The 27,969-nt window shown below is 38.5% G+C and overlaps 1 protein-coding gene across 1 annotated transcript; it reads left to right on the top strand.

The window, feature by feature from the left end:
• The first annotated feature begins 632 nt into the window (after positions 1 to 632).
• Positions 633 to 27,969, top strand: LOC145771835 (mRNA turnover protein 4 homolog). Its single transcript, XM_082583567.1, has 8 exons — positions 633 to 678; positions 14,778 to 14,836; positions 15,534 to 15,637; positions 23,651 to 23,756; positions 23,993 to 24,036; positions 24,587 to 24,738; positions 24,846 to 24,922; positions 25,745 to 27,969. The coding sequence occupies exons 1-8, from the start codon at positions 651 to 653 to the stop codon at positions 26,396 to 26,398; spliced, it is 1,224 nt and encodes a 407-aa protein (XP_082439693.1). The 5' UTR covers positions 633 to 650; the 3' UTR covers positions 26,399 to 27,969.

Here is a 27,969-nt window from a genome sequence, read left to right as displayed (position 1 = left end):
CCGAACGACGCAAAAATGTAATGCGTCGTTCGGCAAACACGGTCACATCGCAAAAATGTAATGGGTCGTTCGGAAAACACGGTCACGGAAAATTATCCAGAGAAATTCTCAAATTCAAGAAAATTAAAAAACTCTGACTTTATTACTCATAGTTGAAAAGACATAAAAAATTGGGCTGTAGGCTTCCGAAAATAAAAATTGACTACAAAAATGCAGCAGCCTAACGATTGAGTCACTTCGGGTCAAAATTTAGTTAAAAATTAAATAAAAAAAAACGCTTCCGCGAAGTATCGATCTCATTCCCTCTGGATCAGCAACCAGAGACGTAACCCACGCGCCATCCAATCAGTTGAAGATAATCGTCGAATTTACAAGTTATATACGCACTCTTCTCGTCTTTTGCTTTGAAAGAAAAAAAGAAAGAAGTGCCTATAGAGTGACGTCATGACCGGTCAAATAGTGTTTCAGATTCAAAGACCGGCGCCGGTCAAATAGCCACTGCCAATTTTAAAACTGTGCAGCTGACAATAAGATATGTTCATTATTCAAATAACGGGATCCTTTTTAAGTTTTTATGTAATAAATAAACTTGCAAATATTTTTTGTCTTTTACACAGCTGTTTTGTTAATAGTTCAACAAACCTAGCAGAATGCCAAAATCAAGGCGTGACAAAAGAGGTAAGTTTTGATTGAAACTAAACATTTTACACTATACCATAATAGGTTACGGAATGCAGCCCTTTTCGGCAAGAGCCCTTTTCGACGAGTTTCCTATTCAGCGATTTTTTGAATTTTTTTTTAAAAATTATTGGGTACCGTAGCCTAATTATCATTGCCGTTTTAGAGTTAGAGGTTGGAGTTAGGGGGTTAAGGGTTAGGGAGTTAAGGGTTAGTGGGTTATTTGAACGTTAAGCAACGTTAAAACAATGTAAAAGCGGCAATGCTGATAAGGCTACGGTACCCGATAATTTTTTTAAAAAAATTTTGAAAAATCGTTGAAAAGGGCTCTCGCCGAATAGGGCACTCGCCCAATTGGACTTGCTGAATCAAACTTGTCGAATTGGACTCGCCGAATAGTAGCAGACCCAATAGATTATATCTATACATTTAATATTGCAGACAAAATCGGTTAAGCGCATACTGCATGTATCACTGGTTTTATTGTGTTAAGGTGTTGCAACCGTGTCATGTTTTAATGCTGATTGTCCTATTTTGATATCATACTTGTTATAACGTCTGCATTTTGTCACTTCTACCTTTTTTTAAACCTCTGCTTTGTTTGGCATTTATTGTTTTTCGTTGTGATTGTCAGAAATAAAAACAATCGGTTTAACGTATCCTACTTTAAGGAATATATCCAGGGGTCGATCTTAACTTTTTTTTTCACTAGCCCACCAGACTAGTTGCTCCTCATTTTCACTAGCCCGCACGATTTTTCACTAGTCTGACCAGTTTACTGACTTTTCACTTGTCTGATGACGTATTAACAATATTAGTGATAACTACCCAGCTAACACTCAGCGTTAGACACTTTGTAGTAATCGACAGTACAAACTATTGAATCAGCATTTGATCAGCTTTGCAGCCTTCTTCGTGCAATTTCGCCTCTGGCAAGCAATTTCTGCAGTATTTCAGAGTGAGAGTGACGTCGCCAATCGCCATTTTGTAAACCAAAACTTTTCACCGGTGAATATTTTCACTAGCCAATCGGACTAGTACTGCAACATTTCTACTAGTCCGCGCAAATTTTCACTAGCCATTGGCTAGCGGACTACCGCTAAGATCGAACCCTGATATCAGATAAGTGTATCAGAATTTGCTTCTTGTTTGCATACTTTGTTCATTTTATCATATTATTGTCTTTGCTTACAAACATGTGGACAGCTTGACAAAGACAATGAGTCGCGTTACAAGCGTTTACCAGTAAGTGAAAGGAGATTGTCCCTTTTTTCTTTTGCATAACTGTCTGTCATGTGTAAAAAGCAAAGTATCGGTAAAGAAAATAAGCTCACAAGACAGATGCATGCCATTACAGGCCTCGAAATTCGTTTTTGTTGACGGCGGACAAACGTGTCCGGTCTGAGCAGGTATCTCGGCGGACAAATTAAGTCTCACGGCGGACACATCAGTTTTATCGTCGATCGTCATGCTTAATCACTTAATCTTGATAATCTCGCCATTTGAGAACTATAGCTGCGGTTTAGAAGGCTTTAATTTCAGCGAAGTCACTCTGAAAGGCTTTCATCAGACCAACGTGCGCTCGAAGAGTAAAAGCGCCGCGTAGCTGCGTAATACGCCGCATAACTGATTAACTTCCACCGAACGAGGTCGTGTGGCTTCTTGCGTCACAATGCCCTAGCACGAGTCGGAAAACTTCTACACTAACGCTACTATTTTCTGTTGGGCCGGCAGCAGTGGCCGAGTGGTTAGCGCGTTGGGCTCGCAGTCGAGAGCCTGCATGTTCGACTCCAACCAACCGCACTTGCTGTTGTTTCTCTGGGCAAGAAACTTTACGATAATTGCCTCTACCCAGTGATCGATTTCGAGTAATGGGTAGTACCAAATTTAAGTCATAAGTAGAGTAGACAACAGGAAACAGACATTGCCGTCAGCTGCAGCGTGGGTCAGGTGTACGTCGGAAGGCGTACACCGATGCATAGCGCTCAAGTCCGCTTTCCCGCAATGCAGGATAAAGATATGAAAAACAAAGGGCCAAGCTTTTTTCTTTTGGTTTATTTTTGCGCGTCATGTGAGCGAAAGTGAATTTTCCCTGGACCTATTCTTTCTTGCTGTAATACCAAAACTAAACAAATTTTGCTGCATCTTTCTGTAGCCTACTAGCCTACTCTTATAATCTAATTTTGTAACCAACCTTGCCTTATCAATATTACTCGAAGATCAAAGCCAGACATTGTTACGTAAGACTTGAACTAAGTTGCGCGTGATTAATGTAAAAGTACCGGTACTCCCATCGGTTCTTAGCAAAGAATCACCTTTGTTACGCTGATTCAATGTCACCAGTCGTTGAAGCAACGTAAAAATCGAAAGTTTTTTCCTGCTTGAATGGAAGCTAAGGGATACAGTATTCACATTTTTTAGATGCGCGCTAGAATACGCAGGAAATTATATATTCGCAACAATTGTTCGTACTACTTAATGACGATTTATATCGCTATTTCTCGGCGGACACATATGACCGATCTAGATGGTACTTCCCGCGGACATCACACGCTGTGACGGCGGACATGACCGCCGTGTCCGCTGTGAATTTCGAGGCCTGCATTAAAAGAAAAACAAGCGATTGTAATCTGGTGCTGTGATGTCATGTGCAAGACATAGGGTCACTAATAGTGTTGGGCGATATTGAAAAAAAACAAAACGATACGATATTTGAAAAAATACTCGATATTTCGATACTTTTCGATATTTTTGTTTTAATTAAGAAAAGTGTTTCTCAGTCTTCAAAATTAGTGTCGGATTGCTGAGGTGATTGTCGACGCAGATGCATGAATGGCGCATTAGGGTTGGCAATAAAAATGCCGAGGCCACACGAGCGCTTGTAAGGTTAGGATTAGACAATTAGACATTCCTCCCAGTCGTTATGCCACAGCCATAGATTTGCTCCTTAGTTCAACACCTTGATGGAGCTCTGCGAAAGAGGCGTGTAGATTAGGGTGGTCCAAAAAAAACTTTTTTTGTAAATGTTAATGTCTCACCCTAAAATATTGTTACCATTGATGAGAAAATGATATATGTGAATTTTCATAAAGATTGATTGATATTTAGGGGTTGCTACCGGGGTTCAAAGTTTTGTCGTTTGCCCCCATTTTAACGTTTTAAGAGGATGTGATACAGATATGATATGATACGGTACAGTAAAAAATATGGTACAGTGCCATGGCATATTGCAAGAAAAATACAGTTTAATAATTACTCTATATAGTCTGTTTATAAACTCATGTACGTCTGTATTACGAATTATACTAACTGGTCTACATATATATACAAAATGTGCGACTTTGTATACTTGTGTTTAAAGTTCAGAGACTAAATTTGACAATCAATAACAGCTTTAGAAGACAGTAAATAAACTACATGTACAAATGTACATGATGTAAACTAATATACATAGTACATACATAGTTATTACCCTCTAAACCAGGGGTTCTCAACCGTGGCCTTCGGCCCCCCAAGGGGACCACAGAGCGTTCTCAGGGGAGCCACGATAAAAAGCTTCATTAATAAATTATAACATGTATTGATGAATTATAACAGAATTGTGACACAAAAAACACTCATGTAGGTGTTAGTATCGTAAAGCTAGCCAAAAGCATGTTTTTTCATCATATGTTCTATCTCACTGCATGTTGCATCATCTTTTGTGATTGTAACGTAACAATTAAGGATACGCTTGATTTACTAGCGTAGTCTATTACGAAAAAGAAAGCATTAAATCATTTAATCATTCGTTAACTGTTTTTATTGATTTCGTTTCATTGTTCTTTAAACAAATACACTTTTATTTTGCTCAAGGGGGCCATGGTCTTTTAGAGCCACAGTCTGGGGGGCCATGACTCAGAAAAGGTTGAGAACCACTGTCTAAACCCTTGACAGCCTGTTTCACCCTAAAAGGGTAATCATCAGAAAGTCCTCCTTTTAGGTTAAAACAGGCTGTCAAGGGTTTAGAGCAGTGGTTCCCAACCTTTTTGACCTTGCGGCACCCTATCGAAGAGATAAATAGTTTGCGGCATCCTGGCAAAACTGGGTCAATTTTATGAGATTTCTGTATTTCAAGTAACTGTATGAAATAGCACAGAATGAGTTGTACAGTATAGCGCGCATAAATAAATGTATTTATTCAAAATTTAGTGTGAAATTTGGGCTTGACTTCTTGCACAAGTCCCTTAATATCTCGAGGCACATTCGACAAAGCCACCCACATTTCTTCCTCGACTATAAGCAGTCGTTCTCGTTTTTTTAGTTTTAATGTTCGTTTGTACGGAAAATCCACTAATTTGGAGACCCAATTGTAATCGCAAAGCAATTCACAAAATATATTCATATAAGTATAAAGCAGTGCTCCGCAACCGGTGTGCCGCGGGATAACTATCATCAGAACATACTTTTTGAAAAGAAAGGAGTTTTTATGTTTTAAAAATTCTCGCTTTACCACTGCAAGACAACTCAAACTCTAGCTAGACTTCCCACAGTGCATTTATGATTTTTTTGCCTCACATTGAAGTTTTCGCAATGGGAAGGCTGCCCTAGTTTTAAAAAAGGCTGGTTAACGTGGTAGTGCGTTTTTAGAAGTCAGGCTAGGTCATTTTGAATTGTCAGTCAGCAGTGTTTAATGAAAAATTTCGTAATATTGAAAGCACAGCTATTAAGTGTAGTAGCCAACGTTTTGTCAATGGCGAGTCCATAACAAACGAGTAGCCTAATTATTTTGCAAAGAACTTCCAGCCAGGAACGAACGACTGGCCAGGAAATTTTTAGAGTGACCAACGAGTTTTTCATAACCCATGGTATCCATTGGAATAACTGCATCAACGTTTGCACAGATGGTGCTTCAGCAATGGTGGGCGAAGGAAGAAGTTTAGCTGCATGGGTAAAACGTCAAAATCCAGCCATTCAACTTATGTATTGCTGCTTACACAGGGAAGCCTTGATGATCAAACATTTTACAAGGGAGCTGACAGAAACAATGAATGACTGTATCCAAATTGTTAACTTTATTAAAGCAAGAAACAAGCGCAAATATCTCATTAAAAAGATGATAGTTATTTTTTACATTTTGAAAATGTGTCGGCCGAATTGTGCCGCAAAATTTTAAAGAGTTTTTAAGTGTGCCGTGAGTAAATAAAGGTTGCGGAGCACTGGTATAAAGAATAAATCAATTATAACTTAGCCTTTTCTCGATTAGCTATGTAGGCTATCGTGTTTGTATGCGCAGGTATGGTATCCCCCATGCAAAAGTTTCTATTTTATAGTGGTTCGCAAACAATCGTGCAATTTTATAATCGTGCTGGGTCACACAATCCGATAATCCATCACTGCAATTTGACTTTGTGCGCCGTGAAACGCAAAATAAAATCATGAAACCTGGCAATAATGATGCGTTTCAAACGTTTTTATGGAAAAAACAGCAACGATTCAAAATCTCTTTCACGCTGTTATTCCTGGGCGAGAAAACAAAGGCTTATTGTGGATTAGAGTTAAAATAAATAAATAAATTCCACACTTAACGGGTTAAAGTTAAAATATCTCGCGGCACCCTTGAGCATTGCAATTGGCACCCCGGTTGGGACATTGCCGAGCGTGGAGTGGCGTTGATCACGGAATACAACACATTACACACATGTGACGAAGAACAAAAACAGTATCTTTTGCGTGTCGTCGCCGATCACCGTCAGCGATATCCAGACTGCAGTAGAAAGACCCTCGCGCAATAATTCCTGTATGTAGTTTATTTGTTGTATTCTAAAGCTGTTAATGAATGTCCAATTTAGTCTCTGAATTTTAAACACAAGTATACAAAGTCGCAGCGGTGACGCGCTCGCTTTCCAATTATGCAATCCTGGTTTGACTCCCGGCTTATACTGGTTGTTGACAAACACCGCCCACGCCCACCTCTACCCAGGGTATAATATATTGGGTGGGCGTAGTTGCTGAAGTAAAGGCGGCCGAGAGAAAGGAACTGGCCACCCTACTCTCGTTAGTGCCGAAGGCTTAGTATAATGAGAACCTCATCCCTCGATGCTTGTATTCAAGTATGGGACTCACCTTTACCTTATACAAAGTCGCACATTTCGTACATGTACACCAGTTAGTATAATTCGTAATACAGACACATGAGTTTATAAACAGACCATAGAGTAATTATTAAACTGTATTTTTATTGCAATATACAATGGCACTGTACCGTATTTTTTACTGTACCGTATCATATCATATCCTCTCGAAACGTTAAAATGGGGGCAAACGACAAAACTTTGAACCCCGGTAGCAACCCCTAAATATCAACCAATCTTTATGAAAATTCACATATATCATTTTCTCATCAATGGTAACAATATTTTAGGGTGAGACATTAACATTTACAAAAAAAGTTTTTTTTGGACCACCCTAGTGTAGATGGGTATCAAAGCACGAAAGCGGCAAAATGTGGACGCTTCATTGTGAACGGCAAAGACAGTGTAGATTTACAGCCAAGTGATGAGCCTCTTGATTTGTCCGATTCCAGTGATGACACGACGACCTCATCCTCCGATACAGCATTTGATGATTCCGATTCTGACATCTAGTTCTTCATCAAACAGACTTTGTGTTGCTCGCAGTAGCCTATCCCAATTGTGCCGAAATTATGTTAGTGCATAGCCTACGTAAATCGAGACAATCTTCTCGCAGGGAGCTATTAATTTGTTACCGGTACTTGGTTGAACAATTAACGTTATTTTATGATAATTCAACGTCGCTAGACGTCGAATTAATGTAAAACAAACGTAAAATTCTTATTGGGCATTGTTGTTACGCAATAGGGTGGAGTGAAAAAAATAAAAATCACTAATTCAAAAAACGTCCTCTCTCAATAGTTGCCTTTGGTCCCAAAACTAAGTTTAAAAGTGGTTTTGGGGAGTTGTCTCAAATACTCAGGTGACAACCGTGACGTAAAGGTCATGCGGGGGTCAAATCCCATAAAAATGCCATAACTCTGTGAGCGGTGATGTTAGAGAGCTAATTTTGATGCCAAAAGAAGCAGAATATGCACTTTCCTATCTGTCTCAAAAGAAGTTTTTTCCAAAATTTCGCTAGATATATGGTTATTTTCACAAAATGTAATTTTCAGGTCAAATATGAATAACACATAGCATTATGCACAGTTTAACATCACCATAACATAATCACTCCACAAGAAATCAGCATAATGAGTATGATATATCTCTAACCAATGAAACACACATTTAAGTGGTTTTAGAGCAAGCACAAGCACAGGATGGTAACAACAAACAAATATGAAATTGGGTTTCATAATATTACAATAGCCTAGACGACAGACGTTAAATGCCAGTTTTATGCAGGGGGAAATGGTATGGGCAGTAGGGTGGAGTGAAAAAAGTTTTTTGTTTAAATCGAAAAAAACGGGGTTCTTAAATCTCGACAAATGGCCTAAAACTTCATTAAAAATTGACTTTAGGGGGTTGCCCCCATTTTCCAGCCGGCAACCCCCCAATTTATGCGGGCGAAGGGGTAAAATTGTTTATCTCGGTAACCACTGGTCGTAGAGTCATGATATATAGCTCAAAAGCTGCCAAAACATCATGTTCCTATCTGTCCTAAGAAGAAAGTTTGCTCTATTGTAAATACAAAACGAGTTATAGCCAAAAAACCAAAATATACACACATTTTTGTTAAAATTCAGCATTTTTTCTGACAAATTGTGATCTCTCATAAGTTTTTTGAAAAAAAAATCTGATATGTTGCACAAGATATAGTAACACACTGATAATATCGAAGATTGGGCCCATAATCCAAAAATATTCACAACACAGTCCTTTTAACATCAGTTCAAAACATCATAATGAAGCACTCACATTAAGCATAATGTTAATTGCAGCAGTGCAAAAATATCACAAGTGTTTGGTGATGAACTTCAAAGAACTCATATTCATTTTGCAAAAACAAGTTGCTTTGCCTGGTGTGACATGTTAGTGACATGGCCGAGCGGAACTGCTCGTGGTTTTCAATACTGCAACGGCAAAGCACGAGTTTGATTACGGCTAGAGGCAGATTGTGTTTGACATATATTTGGGGGGCTGGAGACTCGAAGAGTGGTAAACTCATATCCCAGTCGCCCCCAAACTTAATGTTTTTTCATAATTTTGTTGATTTGTAATTCCTCAGTTGAAATATTTCAAGTGTGAGCTTTGCTAATCCTAAAAGGCTCTGTTTTTAAAATGACAATTCAGGCTTTCTGATGGCACGATAATCACAAAAAAAATTGAATAGGTATGTCAATTGGATTAAAACGGCTTATGTAAAATGCATTTTTGTGTCAAATTTTTTCATCAGTTTACGAGACTTAACTTTTTGGCGAATGAGTCCATCTCGTCTTTCAAATCCTGAAACTTGTGCTGATGCTTCTGTTACGAGCTTCACATGTCGTTCCACTGTTTGATTGTGGCATGGATAAAACAAAATCAGAGGCTTCTCGCGGCATTCTTCCAACTCTGCATCGGTTAAGTGCTCAATTGCTGGAGAAAGTTGTTGATAAGGTTCCATATCAACTAACTCGTGGTATGCCTTTGCTTCCAAGTTCAACTTTGGAACACAGAACAAACGAATTGGACTGCAGTTCAATGGGTTGGAACCAGGGTTGGCTGATTTAAATCAAATGATTTAAATCATTGATTTAAATCATGATTTAAATCAAACAATAATAATCAAAAAAATCAATTAAAAAAATCAAATAATTTTTTATTTGCTAAAATAAAAATAAATACATCAACAAATATTTCACTGCTTCTCTGTAATACAAAAGTTATATTTAAATACTTAAGGCTATAGGCTATGCATGTTTTGAAAGGCAACTTCGTTTACTTGGCAGTTCACAAACAGTGTTGTTCACTAAACATAGTTTTTGAGCAAGTTTTTTCCACTTTTGGTCTGGTTTAATCAGAAGTTCGAAATCGATTGGGCACTGCAAAAGCTGGTGAGCTTGTACTTATGTACAAACTTCTCAATGCAAAATAAACTGCAATTTTGTGTCATCTGAACTTTTATTGTTTTGGTATGATACGTCGGTAACATAATTATATTACACAGTTAAACTTTCTTTGCAAAAAGTCTGGTTGTAGGCTATGCATCAGTTGAGCAAAAAAGCAAAGTAATGTGTGCTCAAACGTAAGAAAAGATTTTAGTGTAGTGAGATGACAGTCTGAGACATACCTCAATCTCGATATGCACATTATGATTTAGTATAAAGCAACATATCACACCTACTTAAAAATATGTGCCATAACCTGACGCGACAATTTATCGAAAGACAATTTATCGGACGACAGTTCATTGAACGACAGTTTATCGAAAGACAGTTCATCGAACGACAATTCATCGAAACGACATTTCATTGAAACGACTGTTTATCGAAACGACAGTTTATCGAACGACGAAGCACATATGCAATGGAATACTCAGGGGTTAGGGGATAATGGTTAGGGGCTAGGGGTAACTGGTAAGGGCTAGGTTTTCGATTAACTGTCATTCGATAAATTGTCGTTCGATAAACTGTTGTTCGATTAACTGTCGTTTCGATAAACTGTAGTTCGATTAATTGTCGTTTAATAAACTGTCGTTTCGATAAACTGTCGTTCGATAAACTGTCGTAGTACCGTGCAATAGACACTAGACAGGCTAGCCTACAATATGATAATAAAAATGATTAAACACTTGCAAAGCAAAGCCTTTCAATCAATCAAGGGGTTAAAAATAATTCTGCTATCTTACTAAAATGATCTCTTCCCCCAAGTAGACTCGACGCTTTTTTATATAAAAAAAATCAAAAAAATCTGATTTAAATCAAAAAAATCCGATTTAAATCAAAAAAATCCGATTTTTTTGATTTTTTTAAAAAAATCATGATTTTTTCCAACCCTGGTTGGAACTGCTATGACTTTCAATGTCCATAAGTGAATTTGTTTCAGCGGCATGTTTGCGAATTGCAAGCACCTTGGTCACACCCTTATTTCGTATGTCTTCATTATCATCCCCCAGCATTACAATCAGAATATTTTCGGGCTGTGCGAAATAACCGTTTCTTGTCACCACATTCAAAGCAATTTTCCGAACGTTTTGGTCAGAAAAATTCAAAACTTGTTGAATCAAGTTGAAAAAGTTTATGGATCCATTTGTTATATGGTTGTTTAGCTTGATTTCAAACCAAGTCGAAAAATATACTTCAAGGCAAAAACGAACCAGAATCTCCAGGTTCAAAGGCGGTTCATCCACTGTCACATAATAACGTAAAATTCTGCATCTCAAAGTTAGCCATCTTGAATGCACAACTGGTCCAACCTCCAAATAAGCCAGATCATCATCAACGTTTCCTTCAATAATTGCCCAGCAAATTTTATTAGCATAGAACTGGTCCGTACTTAAGTCATTCACAACTTCGGATGGGAGCTTTGGAAAGGCCAAAAGAGCTCTTTGAATTGAGTAACTGGCCAACAGGATACAGTTCCATGTAGTTTTTTCCAATTGGACCTGCAAATGTGTCTGGGCCATTTGTAGCACCATCGAGACCTGCAAACACATGTGTCAAAGGCAATTCATTAGTAGCCTATGTAGCAGACATACTATCCATTGAAATGGCTTATTCGGCAACTCTTCCAGGCCTCGAATGCATCCGTTGTGTTTTCCTGTCATTGATACAGTGCCATCAGTACCAACAACTGCCAGTTTATTTTGCAATTCTGTACCTTGTAATGAATTGAATAGATGTTGAGCTATGGTTGTGCCCTTGCCAATTGCCATCTTCAGGTGAAAAGTGGGTGAGGTAATAACTAGGGCCATTTAAAGTCATTAAAGTCATATTTTTTTCTATGCATCACTAAGTCGTGAAATCAATTTTAACGCAAAAACCGCATCCCTATGAGGTATATTAAGAAAGTTATGAAGTCATATAAAGTCATATTTTTCTGGTTAGGTCATATATCAGCTTTTTAAGTTAAATAGTCATATTTTTGAGTTATAAAGTCATACCGTTGTATACTTTAAATAAAAAATACCAATTTAAGCGGTGAAGCAATTAAGCACTAAGAAAGTAAGGCAATTTCTGATTGAACGAAGGCAAACTGTAGGATTAGCCTACATATATAACACTTACAGTCACAGACCTACATTTTATGAGGTCACACATTGAGGTCAACTTAATACTCAAAATGGAAAGTTGTACGTACACCATCAAAGATGCCCATGCTGATCTAAATGCCCTTGATTTCGGAAAAGATCGGCTTGAGCTCAAAAATTACATTAAGAAGCGATTAGACAAAAACGATGTGAAACAAAATATGGAGCTACTAAAGACAAGACATTTCACCAGCGCTTTATGCAAAACTGCAGAAGTGTCAACCCATGTCAGCGTCTGTGGAGCGCTCATTTTTCTTACTAAAGTCATTTTTAGGTCCAAATCGTAACTTTAAAGACTCTAACATTCCACACTACATGAAACTGTACTACAACAGTGGTTTAAAATAAAAATGGATGTGTATTACTGTTATGTTGCGTATGTTTTACTCGTTAGTTCCGTGAGTGACGTTGTTCGTATGTAAAAATAAACGATTTTCACATAAAGTCATATAAAGTCATATTTTCCAAAAAATAAAGTCATATTATTGATTTTTTAAGGTCATATAAAAATGGCCCTAGTAATAACTCCCCGGCTCGCCAACTGCAGTATAGTGTTCTTCCAATTGAACAGATCTGTAGTGCTTTTCGTTTGGACCTTGCACAATCGTTTGTGTTGTATCTTTACGTCCATCAAAGTATAGACCATTCACTATACTGAAATTTTGTTGCTCTTCTTGCCGTAGTTCCTCCCTGCATCTTTCACATTCGGTATTATCAGTGTGTTACTATATCTTGTGCAACATATCAGATTTTTTTTTCAAAAAACTGATGACAGATCACAATTTGTCAGAAAAAATGCTGAATTTTAACAAAAATGTGTGTATATTTTGTTTTTTTGGCTATAACTCGTTTTGTATCATAAATAGAGCAAACTTTCTTCTTAGGACAGATAGAAACATGATGTTTTGGCAGCTTTTGAGCTATATATCATGACTCTACGACCAGTGGTTACCGAGATAGGCAATTTTACCCCTTCGCGCGCATAAATTGGGGGTTGCCGGCTGGAAAATGGGGGCAACCCCCTAAAGTCAATTTTTAATGAAGTTTTAGGTCATTTGTCGGGATTTAAGAACCCCGTTTTTTTTTCGATTTAAACAAAAAACTTTTTTCACTCCACCCTAATGGGCAGGAAGACCTAAGATTGAAATTGCTTTTTGGTATTGTATTGCTTCATCAGTTTTCGTGACCGAATCTTTAGCTTGATCAGACCGTCACGTCTGTTGAAGCCAGCTACTGCTGATGAAGCTTCGGTTACAAGCTTTATGTGGCGCTCCACAGCTTAATTGTGGCATGGGTGGCGCATAATGAGCTTTTCTTCTCTGATTTTTTCGATGTCGCAGTTACTCAGGTGTGGAATTGCTGGTGGTTCGTTGGTTTGGTCAGAATTTAAGTTCACAAGTTTGTAGTAAGATTTGGCATGAACGTTGATTGCTGGAACATTGAATTTTTTCACATGGACAGAAGCTACGGATTCTTCCCCATTGGATGGCTCGTTTTGGACTGGTGCTGCTTCGCTTTCAGGCACTTCATTTTCGATTGAAAATTGTTCAATGACCCCTCTCAAACTAAGGATTTTGTTCACAGCTAAATGACGAACTGTTTCATCTGCCAACATCCCCAAGAGAATGTTTTCTTGGTGCGCAAAGAATGCATTTCGCTTAAGGACATCCAGTGCAATCTTCTTGACTTTATTGTTCGAAAATTTGTCGACTCTTTGTAGCATATTGAAGAAGTTTTTCGGTCCATCTGTGATCGTGTGGTAGTGCTTGATTTCAAACTATGCCGGAAAGTAAACCCTAATGCAAAATTCTGCGATTGTTGTCAATGTTGTGGTTGGTCGTTGTATAGAAACATAGAAACGGAGTATGCGACAGGCCAAGGTCAGCCACCTTGCATGGGAAAGTCCTCCAACTTCGAGAAGCTCGAGATCTTCATCAACAGTGCCCAACATTACGGCCATACAGGTTCTGTACCCATAATTTTCGTCATTTAGGTGAACAAAATCCTTAGTTGAGGGGGGTCATTGAACAATTTTCAATCGAAAATGAAGTGCCTGAAAGCGAAGCTGCACCAGTCCAAAATGAGCCATCCGATGGGGAAGAATCCGTAGCTTCTGTCCATGTGAGAAAATTCAATCATGCTAAATCTTACTACAAACTTGTGAACTTAAATTCTGACCAAACCAACGAACCACCAGCAATTCCACACCTGAGTAACTGCAACATCGAAAAAATCAGAGAAGAAAAGCTCATTATTCGCCACCCATGCCACAATTAAGCTGTGGAGCGCCACATAAAGCTTGTAACCGAAGCTTCATCAGCAATAGCTGGCTTCAACAGACGTGACGGTCTGATCAGGCTAAAGATTCGGTGAACTTTCTGATTACCTTGAACTTTCTGCTTTCCCGCCAAATTTCGTCAACATGTTTTCTTTGCTTCAAGGAGTTCTTTCAGACAGTTTAATCGTTTGTACACCGGTAGGTCAAATCGCTGTGAACGTGTTAGAGATCATTTTGTTTTGCCAGTATTAGGTTTTTTACAGTTTGTATTTTTATTCTACCGGTACATAAATGAGTCTGAACATGAGTATTTTAATTTAATTTTATTAATCAAATGATGTTTTTTGCATAAGCCAGTTAAAATATTAAATTATTGAACAGGGGTTCCTCAAGCTTTTGGAATGTTTCATTGGGTTCGTTCCACCAAAAAAGTTGAAAACCACTGCTATAGAGCCACATGTTTTCGAATTGAAACATTGGTTTCATTCTTTAAATTTTGAGTTTTTTGTAGCTATTTATTTGGGTGTTTAAAGCTGTTTACTATTTACAATAGATCTAACTAAGATTAATTTATAGCTGTATTATTATTGTTTAGTTTCTTTAACACAGACGAAGAAAAAAGGTTTAGAAGCAAAACAGAATTTAGTAGAAGAGGTAAATGCTGTTGTTTTTTGCAAATAAAAGTATAATACAAGTGTTACAGTTACATGCTTCAATGTTTATTTAATAAATAAAAAGTAAATTTATTCTGCCCAGTTGATTACCGATGTGGCTACGGTACATGTATTTATTACCTGTAATGGCATGTACAAAGCTGTTGCAAGCATTTATCCAATCAATTCACTTGAAATAATTTTGGCAAGGCACCATAGTATGGGTCTGCTACTATTCGGTGAGTCCGATTCGGTGAGTTCCTAACCCCTAACCCTAAAACGGCAATGATAATTAGGCTACGATAACCGATAATTTAAAAAAAAAATTGAAAAAATCCCCCGTTAAGGGATCGAACTCACCAAATCGGACTCATCGAAACGGGCCATTTTGCCATAGTGTAGTAGCCTGACCACAAAATGAGTGTGCTCATGAACTCAATTTTTTGATGCAAGGCCTAATTTCACTGCATGTATCCTTGCTTGACTGCTTTCTCACAGTAGATACCGGTGTCAAAACTTTGTTGATATCAACACTCAACAGTCTCTTTTATTTCACAAACACTACAACAAAATTTGTCACTGAAAACAAACTTTGTGCACTGTACATTTTTTGTTTTTATTGGACTGTGAACATTCTTTTAATTATTTTTGATTAAATAAATTTGTTTGCTTTATGTTTAATATGAATCTTTTTCCAGGTTAGAAAATGTGTGGAGTTGTACGATCGAGTTTTTATTTTTAGCGTTGAAAATATGCGAAATAGTAAATTGAAGGAAGTCAGGAGTGCATGGAAACACAGCAGGTGATTGTTGCAACATGCCCCTCATGTCAAGTGTTCAAGATTTTGAGAGATTTCGAAAAAGTTATTTTGCGCATTTCTGTTTATTGATACTGTAATAATTATTATAATATAATGTGTGATTTTTTGTGGTGCACCCGAGGCAACATTTCTGCTGGAAGCAGGATGTTCCAGCTGGAGAATTGCAACTCCAACTAGAGGTCGGAGCTTCCGGCCCTTGGTCTTATCTACTTCATATAATCAATGTTCTAACCGAGCGGTTATATGCCACTCTCACCCTCTAAAAGCTACCTCATGGCAATGTATAGGGCGCTGTTAAAGGATCAAATTTAGCAATGTTTTCTATCCACCCGATATAGAATTGGTTTTAAGATATATTGAAGATTTTTGATTGGCTTCCTTGATCCCGTTTTCAATTTTACATTCCCTGTGGTGCTTAGCAAAGATTTTTTGGGAAGTATATGACTTTGGAAGAGTAGAATGAAGATTTGTGAAGAAAATGAACAAAAAAAAACAACTCTTGATTGACCCTTTGTAGCTCTTGGTGCAAAAGGTTTTACAGTACTGCCAAATATTCTGTGTTGGTTGTTGTACGATACATTTTTTTGAAAAAAAAACATTCTGAAAATTCGATTTTTTTTATTTGTTATTCAGCGCTATGAGGTTGACCAAGGTTATAGGCAACATGTGTAGCCTATTTTTGCATTACTGCAGTGCCACAATGATGCAAATTATTAGATTTATCCAAAGTTATGAACCTAGACACAGTCATACATACAACTTGCACAGTGCACACACCTCCGGGCCGGAAGTGATAGTGGCTCCGACCCGTAGCCAGTGTTCAAAAACATGGCTGGAGTCCGACCGGAGCTTTAGGTCGTTTCATCACTATTGTTTTTATGTGTTTACAGTGCTGTAGTCATTGCAGAGTTGCGTTGCTCTCTGCAGTTTACAAAGCAGACAGTGTCGCAGTTGTATAGAAGCGCAGCCAATTGCATGATCATCCTGAATCTATTCCTGAATGCCTAGCAGGAATAAGATTCACTACCACTTTTAAAGAATCTTTAGTATGACCCGACAGCTGGGTTTTTTTTCGCTGAGATTTTTCGGTCATTTGTCCGAAATGACTTGAAAAGATTCGGTCATTTTTTATTTATTTCGGTCATTTTTTCTGATGAATATACTTCCTTTCAAGTAGCTGATACAAACAAAAATTGCACTTTCTGACCAGCTACAACATTAAGTTTCGCTGAGAAACGTTGTCGTGTTTTATCTGAGAAAAGTTAGAACAGACAAACGTTTTTTCAACGTTCATCAGCGAAACTCAACCTTGCAACACCCCGCCCGCAGACATCTTTTATTGCACACTAACACACGTTCAAAAATAACGCAAAACAAAAATACAGTACAATGGAAAGGAATAAAAACAAGTAAGAATGACAAAATAAAAAACACGTTACGCTCTAATGGTTCGCAATTACAAAGTGAATTAACTCCTCAACAATTTCACCACTCACGTTGTAGCGTGCTGGCTTCGCGTTACTGTGCCATTGCGCGTATGCCACGTCATAATTAAAACGTTTTGTATGATGCAGCATTTAACCTCAATCACATAAGTTTACTGGTATCTGCGGTTGAACAACGCAAGCGATTTCTTGTTGGAGTTCGCAACCGAGAAAGCAAATCCACGTTGTACGGTTGCGTTCTCTGCATTAAAAGTCAGCAAAGCATTAGCAATAGCTGCCAAACTTGGCCAATGTATGCCACGCTTCGTAGCTATTGTTAAAACTTTCCGCCAATTGTCACCTGGTTCGCAATCAATAATGTTAACAATTCAAGCATAGACAGTGTGTATTGTGATTTATAGGGTGCTTTGACTGCTTTCTAATCGTTTGTGATTATAAGTGGCAAAGTACTTTATTCACAAGGCCGCTTGCGTAAAATTTTCTCGGAACTTCATCGCGGACAAATGCGGCCAACGGAAGTGCGAGACCTAGCGGACAAATGTCGGTTTTTGTAGGTTAATCGCGGCCATGTTCGCGACGGCCGGCTTCAGTGCCGAGGCCTGAGTTTGAAGCTGTTTTAATTCGTATTCAGGTTAAGAAATTACGAAATCGTTTTACTGAAAAATATCATTTTTTCTTTTTTCAATTTTGACAGGGTTTGAGGTTTCCCTTGCTTCCATTGAGGATACGCCCCTGAAGCTACTCAATACTTACCGAAAACGAAAAAATTCAGCTAAATTGAAATGATTTCCCACCTGCTCATTAAAAAGTTATAAACAGTTATATTTTTGTAGGGCTTTTTGCGTCTACTCAATGGAGTACGACGTTGCAAAAACCATCACACAAAATCACTATCTATCGATGTGGAGTCAAACAGTTCACAGAGGTTATCACCAGCTCCAATTATACAATATGCTGGGATAATTTCCCGACTGACAGATCATTTTTTCCACGACTCGAAAGATTTGAAAACACAGTGGCATTTCTAGAAAGTTGAAGTCTTTGAGTGTGTTATTTTCATGTTTGCGTTTATCACAAGCAATGAGACATTGGATCAACGTACAAAGGGATACTTCGTTGTTTATCGAGGCCTGGTCAATAACATTTCGAAAGGGTTGACCGCCATCTCAAAAATTGATAATATATGCAACATGCTGAGAAATTGTCCCGATTGACAGAACAGACCGATCAATCTCTACCAAGCGGTTTGACTTTTCCAAGGCAGCGCAACATTGCGTCACACTTGAAAGCACCACGTCAATCACGTTTGGGAAATGTTACTTCTGTGTTTACGTTATCACCTATATAGTCCAGGAGTTATACGAGTTTAATTACATTTTCATTAGGAAATTTAAGGAAGAACTTTTTAGATGTATTTTTGGGCGTAGAATCCAAAAATCGAGTGCTTACACGCCGAAAACTGGACATTTTTGAGATATTTGCAATTTTTAATGTTTGTGGGCTACTTCCGTTTTTTATTTTCTGATATTTTCCTTTACTAATTTGACATAGAATTAAGACAGCTTCTTAGTTCAAAAAGTGAAATTGGTCAAATTCTGCCAAGACAAAAGGTTATCTGTCATGGTTTTTGAGTAACTGTAACAGTTTTTGTGTTTTTCAATATGAAACTGTAAGAAAATACAATCTGAAATACAAGATTTAGTTAGATAATGTTAAAATGATCATTCTGACTTTCACTGTCATCTGAATCGTCAGATAAATTCGAATCCTCGTAGTCACTGTCATTGTTATATTGGTCTACGTCCAGAGAATCTGACAGCTGAGAGCCTTCAAACCAATTTGGCACTATCTTGCCGCTATTATCGTCTTTCCACCCATGGTCTAAAGGTGACTCTGTCACAGGCTTGAATTTATTTGCAAGTTTCCACATCCTTGCAATAAAATTTGCTCGCTTAATGTGCTGGGTAAACACTGCCCTGCAAGGAGGCATTGTTTTAGGTTCCAAACCTTTTACTTTTTGCAGAGGCTGCTTACCATGTATTGGCGTAAACTTTGTTTCAAATATTACTCTGCGGGCTTCATTGACGTCACGAAGTTTCCTTTTCCTGTATGTTGCACATTTAAACTCTTCGAGAGCAGCTTCCGTGGCAGAGCTAACACTGATGGAACTGCCTAAATCTGCTTGAATTAATTGAGGGTACTTTAATGCAATTAAGAGCACTTGGTCTAGTTTTCCCTTTGCCAAAGAAACAGGAATTGTAATCACACCCGTGATGGCATGGTATCCTGGCACAGCTGTACAGAATAAGCCATTAATTTCACTGAGCTCCTCCATCATGCTTCTGATGTTAACAATACGCCGAGTATTGTTGTAGGCATGACCCATTTCCAATAAAACTTCTGTTTGCAGGTCCACATCGCTGCAATAATGCAAGAGAATGATGATCATTACATCTGTGTCATTACAACGCACATTCACTCGCAGAGGATTGTTACTACTTTTGTAGAGCTGAAAGATGTGATGCACCATCCTTGTGTCCGCTTCATTGTGTTCGCAGTCATATAAACAGCAGTCCTGTCTTATTACAAAATTGTTACTGTGCACACTAAATTCATAGCACTTTTTTCCCTTTGCCACAATTACTTTCTTGTTCTCGATTACTTTAGCATAGGCATTTGACTGCCACTCATAAAACAAGAAAGCAAGGAAAGAATCTTTGAACTGTGATGAGGATAGGCACTTTGAAAAGTCTTTAGGTCTTTTTTGGCTAGGACCAGTAATGCTGATGACAGTGTCGGTGTCCCCCCGAATTTCATGAGCCAAATCTTTGATTGTGTTCTGAGTATAATCGTCACATACAAAGTGCACTTCTTCGCTAGTAACTTTACAAATCATAGTTAAGAGAGCTTTGGCAATTCCACCATTAGTAGAAGGAAGGTTCGTAATCATTCTGATCAAGAACATGCCATCAAAAATACTCACATCGCTTCCCGTATTCAATGGTTCATTAGCTGCCGTCGCAAGTGACTCAAGATGATTAGCCAATTTGGACTTGTTGGTTGTGGTCATACTTCCTTCTACATTGCATAGACTAAGGGGAACTACTGACAGTGGGTGAGACAGGACTTTTCTTAAGTCAAGCTTTTTATGGCAGGACAAGTAAAGAAGTCTGCCAAACATGTCTGTGGAACATTTCAGCTCTACCACTTTCTTATCTTTTGTGGTGACGAAAACCTTTGCTGCATTGCTAGCGAAATTTCTAACTTTCCTTCTCTTGATGGGCTTTTCAATTCAAGCTGGATCTTCTTTTATTTTATCAAGGAACTCCTGTTGCCATTCAGAACCTTTGCTAATTGTGTTCAAGAGATCATTTCTGATCTCATCTGGAGCTGGTTTTCCAGACGATAGCTTGATCAAGTGATTGCTTTGTTCAACATGTTGAAATGGATTCATGGTCGAATCGATAGTTTCACCAATCTTCATGAAATCAGCATGGTCTCTTTTTATTCTGTAGGGTTTTGATTCCTGGTAAACAGTTTCATAATGTTTCATACCAGCCTTCTCCATCGCATAATTTATCACTTGACTCCTTAGTCCTTACATACCTCTTGACATTCCATCTTTGTTGGGCAGGAAAACTCTGGGTGAACGCACTTATGCCAGTCATCCTGGATGCAGCATCCACATTCACAGTCATCTCCACTGCTTGACCAACAGGTAATCTGGAGAAGGAATATCCAGACAACCTCATAGAGAAGGCTCCTTTCTCCAGCTGATCACGTATGCCAGGGTGTGTGCAGTCCATGTTCAACAGTTTCAGGAAGTACAGTAGCATGTGTCTGGAATAGTTGGGCTTGTTGCATGCAAAAAACACAGGGATTATTGTTTTCAGAGCATAAGTGTAGAGCTCAATATTATTCGTCTTTACAGCTCTGTTTATAAGTAAAAATTGCTGTACAAGATTGATTTAAAGAAACCAGAACTGGGCTGTACCGCCATGGTTCCCGTTCCGTGTATCGTCACAGAACTTCTCATAATCATTCATAAGACCTTTAAAGGCATCTGATTTCTCTACATCTTCAATATGTATACTGTTTTGAAGCATTGCTGTGATGATAACATGTATATTCACATTGTCCTTCATCTGCTCTAAGAACGACTCCACATGTTTTTTCCTGAACGCAGTGGCAAGTAAAACACGCAATCGCTTACACCTGTTGTAATGCTTTCCTGATAGGAAGCCGCTAATTGACCCAGGAGCTAGTACTTCCGATTGAGTAAGGATGTATGGACCTCCAGAATCCTCTATCAGGTCGCCCAAGCAACCAAAGTACCTGAACATGATGTGGAACAGTCCATAGTGGATGAATAACCTATCAAATCTGGGAGCCAAAATATTCTGGATTTGGGCAGCAGGGTTTGCAATACCAAGGTCATACGTAACATTCATGTATTGTTCCTTGCATTCATCCGCTACTACATTCATCCGCTACTTATATATGCAACTGTCTGGCGTGGCAGGGTTTCTTTTGTAAGTTGAGCATTCCATCCTGACCACATAGGCGTGTCTTTACAGTCAGCAAAGGCGATTGACCAAATCACATCCCCTTTTGTCACATTTTGTAAGTTTTCAGGAGAAGGCATATCGAAAGTTTTGAAATTGGTAGAAACTATCTTTGGCTTTTTTGTTACAGGCTCCAGCTCAATGTGAGGGATTTCAAGACTCCTTTTTCTAATCCAAGACAAACCAGAATTGCTACTATCACTCTGTGATGGGCCTTGTTCCTTTGATCCATCTAACTCTGTTGTCATATTTTGGAAGCATATTCCTTGTGCCTATCATGGAGGGTGCCACTGCCTGAAAGCGTATCTTCATTCTCATCATAATTGTCCCAAGCAATCGCAGTTGCTAAACCTTTTTCTCCAATTATTCCTTCTGGAGAAGCTTTTTTCTTCTCCAAAGCCTGTAGGGCAATTTCTGTTTCATACTCCTCACACAAAGTGTAGCCTACGCAGTATCCAAAATGGTTAAGAAGTTCAATGACTTTTTTGGAGCCCATCAACGACTTCAGAGTCATCCCTAACAGCAGATGCTTTGCAGATTTGATTCTCCCATATGTAGCTTTGTAAACATCGTCTTCAGCGGATGACAATGCATTTCTTTCACAACGCTCGGTCATGGTATCTTGGCCACCATACATATATTGGTAGAACTGCACAAGGTCTTCAGGTGGTTGTATTTCACCATCATTCAACAGATCCGCTGTTATAGGTGGCTTTAACTGCTTTACCTGAGACGTTTTAATCTTATTTCTGAGAATCATGGCAGCAGCTTTGATGATGTCCTGCTTTGAGTAGTATTTGTGGGCAGTAATAAATATTCCTTTCTTTCTGCTTTGTTTATCTGTTTTAATATTGGACCTAAAATACCTTTTCAGTTTTTCACACAGAAATTGTGCTTTGAAACTTAGATTTGCGGTTCCTTCTTCAGAGAGAAATTCAAACTTTTTTGATATGTTTGTGAGCGTCTCTCTTGCTCTTCTTTAGAACTTCTAACTTGTAATTTACAAGCTTAGAAAATGCATTGGCTCTTCTCCTATGATACTGACCCTGCTTCAGTATTAAGGTCTTTTTGTAGAAGCGCCTGTGACAGAATTTATGATATTTTGCTTCCTTGGCAATCAGGTCTACTGATCCATAATTTCTCTTGAAGTCCTCGTCATTGCATATCTGTGCATATCGTTTTATCGTTCTTTGAAATGATTCAGTAGAAACTGTTATCAACTGTTCAAAGTGAGCGCTAAGTCCACGCCCTGCTTTGATTCTTCCTTTCTTGCTGCAGAAGATGCATTCCTTTTCAAGAATTCCAGTGCTTGATTTGACCCCGGTAGAAACTTCAACAATGTATTGAAATGCAGCCGAATTTCTCCTGAGCTCCCAAGCAATGACGCCATTCTCTTTCTAGCCCACAAAATGCAAATATCTCAAAAATGTCCAGTTTTCGGCTTGTAAGCACTCGATTTTTGGATTCTACGTCCAAAAATACATCTAAAAAAGTCATCGTTGAAATTCCTAATGAAAATGTAATTAAAGCCATGTAACTCCTGCTCTAATAATAAGACATTGGATCAACGTTCAAACACTAAGTCTACGTCTTGTATTTCTGATTGACAAAAAATCGTAGAGTGGCGCAAGAAGCTTCTTTGCAATCACTGAAATCGATTTGCGTGCGTACATATTTTTTCGGACATTTTGACCGAATTGACTATATTTTTTTCGGACATTTTGCTAAAAAATCTGTCAATGACCGAAAAAAAAAAACCCAGCCCGACAGGGTATCGAACTAAAGCCTATTGGTTCAGATGTGGACACTCAAACCACTAAGCTTCTGTGCTGTGATGCCCCATTTCAAACAATAAAATTGGTTAAAATTTTGCACACATGACTGAGTGACCTTACTGCCTTAGCAATTGAGATAATTGAAAGAAAAACAATGCCATGTTGTAGTTTAGCATGAAATTTAAACAAACGTTGAACTGGTTTATGTAGATTTTTCTTCGGGAAAAACAAAGTGATGGCAATCGCATTTGGTCGGACTGCAGAAACAGAAGTGAAGGAAGGTTTGCACCAATTAGCTGCCAATTTAGTTAATGAGGTTAGTATAACGGACTGTGAAGAGGTTGCGTGGTGTTAAAGAATGTTTCAAACGACTTTCACCAAAAAAAGCTGGTTTAACTGGGTTTCAGATCCGTTGAGGTATTATGTTGTGAAAATCAAAATTGCTATTTATTGTGATGCCCATTATGCGCCATCAATTTCATAACTATGTAAATTAGCCATTGTAATTATAATTACAGGTACCGTTTCTATTTCTGTGCATTACTTTTGTAGGTTGGAGTGCTATTCACATGCAAGACGAAAGAAGAGGTGGTTGAGTGAGTTACAAGTATACTCTTTCTTCAGTCTCTGTTTTATTCCGATAAATAAAAATGTCTTTCCCTGATATTGTTGTGTTTGTTATCAAACAATTTTGAGGTGTGATGAATTATTGGGGCGATACCGATGAGCCCAGTCTCATGAGTAAAACACGTGTTTATCTGTTTAATCCTTTCAATTCTTGGTACACTCGGCTGCCGATAAACATTTTGTTGGTTAGATAGTCTTTCTGACTTGCGTAGAAGCTACACCGGTGTGGTTAGTGAAACGCAATGCTCGTTGTTCTGTAGTGAGTACTCAGCTTTGTACTGACGGCCAGGCAAATCACTCTTTCTACATCAAGACGCGGAGTGTAAAATGAACTGCTTTTATGGTGTAATAAACAAGACAGTTGATTCTTTCCGGTGTGAACTTGTCTACCAAATTGTCGCATGTTGCAATTTGACGTTAGCTTCTACAACCTACTGCTTTAAATAGTAGAGATCTGATGTAACCACTACGTTTTCGCGACCAATCTCTTTGTCCTTATCCTTTGTTATTTTTTTTTAGTTGGTTTGGAAGTTATTTGGAGCACGACTTTGCCCGAGCTGGAAATGCAGCGACAAGCACAGTAGAGTTAGATGAAGGGCCTTTAGTGCAGTTTTCTCATTCCATCGAACCACATTTACGGAAGCTTGGTCTGCCGGTCACGTTGAACAAAGGTATGAAAGTATTTTGCAACAAGTTGGTGAAATCTTTGTCCACTTTATGTTCTACCTTAAGTAAAACCTTATAACAAGATTTGAGTTTCATTTATAATTTTTATCAGGTGTCGTCACGATGTTGACAAAGTTCACTGTTTGCAAGGAGGGGGATATTCTTACACCGGAACAAACAAGCATTTTGGTATGTGGCACTTCTATTAAAAGTAGTCCAGTGGAGAAAAGATGTGTCGAAAGAGCGCTGAAATTGATTGTATGAATCTTTATCCTAGAGCTGAGAAAGCTTCTTTGAGAGCTTGATCCTGGCGTTTCGCATACTTGTGGAATGTGGAAGCTTTAAACCACTGGCACTGAGATTGACAGAGTGGAGTTCCCTCCTCTTTTTCAAAGTGTTGTTGTCTGTCACTGTTTCCATTCACTAAGTGTCGCTGAATGCAGAGTAATTCTTAAAACTGCGTCGCTCAAGAGTTCAACCAGCGCTGCTTGATCTTGTTGTTTCTTCTTGTATAACAGGGTTACTCAACTAATCTTAACAAAGGTCCAGTTTGACAAGTTGAATATTTTTAGCGGTCCATCAGTGAATAACTTATTTCACACGCAACTACGAAAGTTAAACTATCTGAACTATCTGTACCAAACCACATTTAACCACATTTTAGGTAAAATGTAACTCGAATTGGATTTCTGAGAAAGTGTTGGGGAGTCTGGGAGTCGACGCCTCCCAGCAACTAGGATAATCAAGCTAAAAATTGCTTCTTCCCAGTAGAAATCTGTTTAATGAAGCCCTGAAATGTGGCAATGAGGTTATTCCTCTAAAAGCTCAAGGTCCACCATCAACACCCAGAAGGTCCGGATTCGGATCGCGGTCCGCCAGTTGAGTAGCCCTGGTGTATAAAGTCGGCCCTTAACCAACTGAGCTATCGGGGCGGATAAAATAAATCTTCTCCTGAACCTTAGTGACGTGTATTTGTCTTGTGGATATTTCAACATTTTTTTTTTTTTTCAGAAACTACTCAACGTCGTGTTGACAGAATTTCGAATTCATTTGCAATGCGTTTGGGACAAGGATACCGGAAAGTTTGAAATGTTGAAGCCCCAGGAACAACAGAAGGCTTTCAATACCGTGCGCGTATTCTCTGACGACCAGGAATATGATTTTGTTGAAAAAGAAAATAAAATGAAAGAAACAGCAAAAATCAGCCCGAAACCTGAGAAGAAACGGAATGTCAGAAAATCCGTTCCTGCGGTAACCGACGCACATGAAAATGACATCTCCATGGATGAAGAACAAGAAAACATCGTGAAAAAGGTTGAAATTGTAAAGAAGATTGAAATTGTGAAGAAAATTGAGATTGTAAAAAAGACTTCAAAAGCTAACAAAGCGGCTAAAAAAGACGTCGTTGCAACACCTTGCAAGGAAGAAAAGGATGTTACAATGGACGAACAAACCAAGAAAATTGTAAAAAAGGTGCCGAAACGTGAAATATCTGCTAAGAAAAACGTCCTTGAAACAACCTGCGGGTCAGAAACGGATATCACAGTGGAAGAACAAGGGATAAAAACTGTAAAAAATACACCAAAGTCAACAAAAGTTGTAAAGAAAGAAGAAGTCGACATATCAGCTACCCCGCGACGGTCGATGCGACTCAAGAGAAACTAAAGTTTTATACCAAATAAATGTTTTCCTAACGTTTTTACGCTTGGTGTCAATTACTCGCTTTTACTGCCGTCACCGAATGAGCATCAAGTAGTGAAGCGATTTATCGTATTACAACGAAGGCTTTGGTGCGTGGTTAGAATGGGGGTGCAAGCAGAGGCGTAGCCAGCACAAAATTTCGGGGAAGGCTAATATGTATTATATGTTATTGAGAAGCGACACACCCAGGGATTTCTAAGCAAGGGGATGCCTAATTGCCTAACTTACTGGGGCGTTGACAGAACTTTAGGGCTGTCCATGAAAGACATCCGCAGTCAGGGGAATCGCTAATTTTCATTGACACACTGCGGACATGGAGAGAAGGGGTCATTTTTTGAGAACGTCTTTAAAGGACAGCCTCTTACTATAGCTTATGACCAGTTTGGTCAAATGTATTTGAAGGCGTTGTCATTTGTGTTTTCATTAATCTACACATTAGGGTGTTTCATTTTTTCACCATTTTTGAAATTCAAAATGCTTGGGGTCCCATCTGGTGGTATTTGGGGAAAAAAGTTTACACCCCAAATTTTTTTCAATTATGACGTCATATTGAGGTGGTCCACGAGGTTTGAAATTTTTGGGCGTCAAAATCTTGAAATTTGGCCGTATCTCCGGAACCGCTCATCATAGATCGACAAAATTAGTATCAAAATGCGCAGAAGGGTCGGTTTCCTATACCCGATGTAGAGAATATTAAGGTCTATCTGCTTCAGAAAAAAAGTTACTTAAAAAAATCTGATTTTTGGTCTATTTTCTCTTGATGAACAGAGATCAGGTGATCAAGATAAAAGTTTTTCTGTATTTTTCCACTCTTGGAAGCTGTTATTGCGTAATAATAGTTGGTGTTAATGTTTCAGTACTGGGCTTGTCTAGTCTTGCTATCTGGTTAAGCAAAGCCCCATCTTGCATTGCTCCGGGACCCTTCTTGGCGCCTTCCACAAAAGAAATGACATGGGAAAGATATATTTCGTTGATGTGGAACATGCATTCAATGGTATGAATATCATGGCCAATTTCATCATTAAAATAATTGACCAGTCGAGTATTCTCCGGACTTTTTTTCCTGTGTTGAGAGCAGTCGTATCAGCCATGACTGAATATACTTGGGATAGGTGAACTCTGCAAGCCTCCTGGATGACGGTGCCAAAAATCAGTTCTGCAGTGACCGACACACTTTTGGGAAAAATTTTAACAGCAAGCACACTTTCCTGCTTCATGTCATTATCATCAACAAGTTGACCCAAGAAGACGCATCGATCTATTTTATCGACAACGCGCCCATCATAACATAACTGAACGGCAGAAGCTGAGTTGAGAAGGTTCTCACTTTCCATCAGAGATTTTTCTCTCGTTTTTTGTCGTTGGCGGTATACTGTCGAAGGTGATGCAGCAGTAGCTACTTGATCTTTTCCAAGAACCGACCTCATAAGGTCTGACTGCTGGCGTACCGAAGTCATCCTACGATCAGCAAGTACACAACTTCTATCATTTATTGAAAAATAATGTACTTTCTTGTACACTTTTCTCCAAACAGT

This window comes from Aplidium turbinatum, chromosome 6, assembly GCF_918807975.1.
Source record: "Aplidium turbinatum chromosome 6, kaAplTurb1.1, whole genome shotgun sequence".
Taxonomy (NCBI): Eukaryota; Metazoa; Chordata; class Ascidiacea; order Aplousobranchia; family Polyclinidae; genus Aplidium; species Aplidium turbinatum.
Note: the sequence above shows the minus strand (reverse complement) of the source record. Positions and strands in the feature narration are given on the sequence as shown.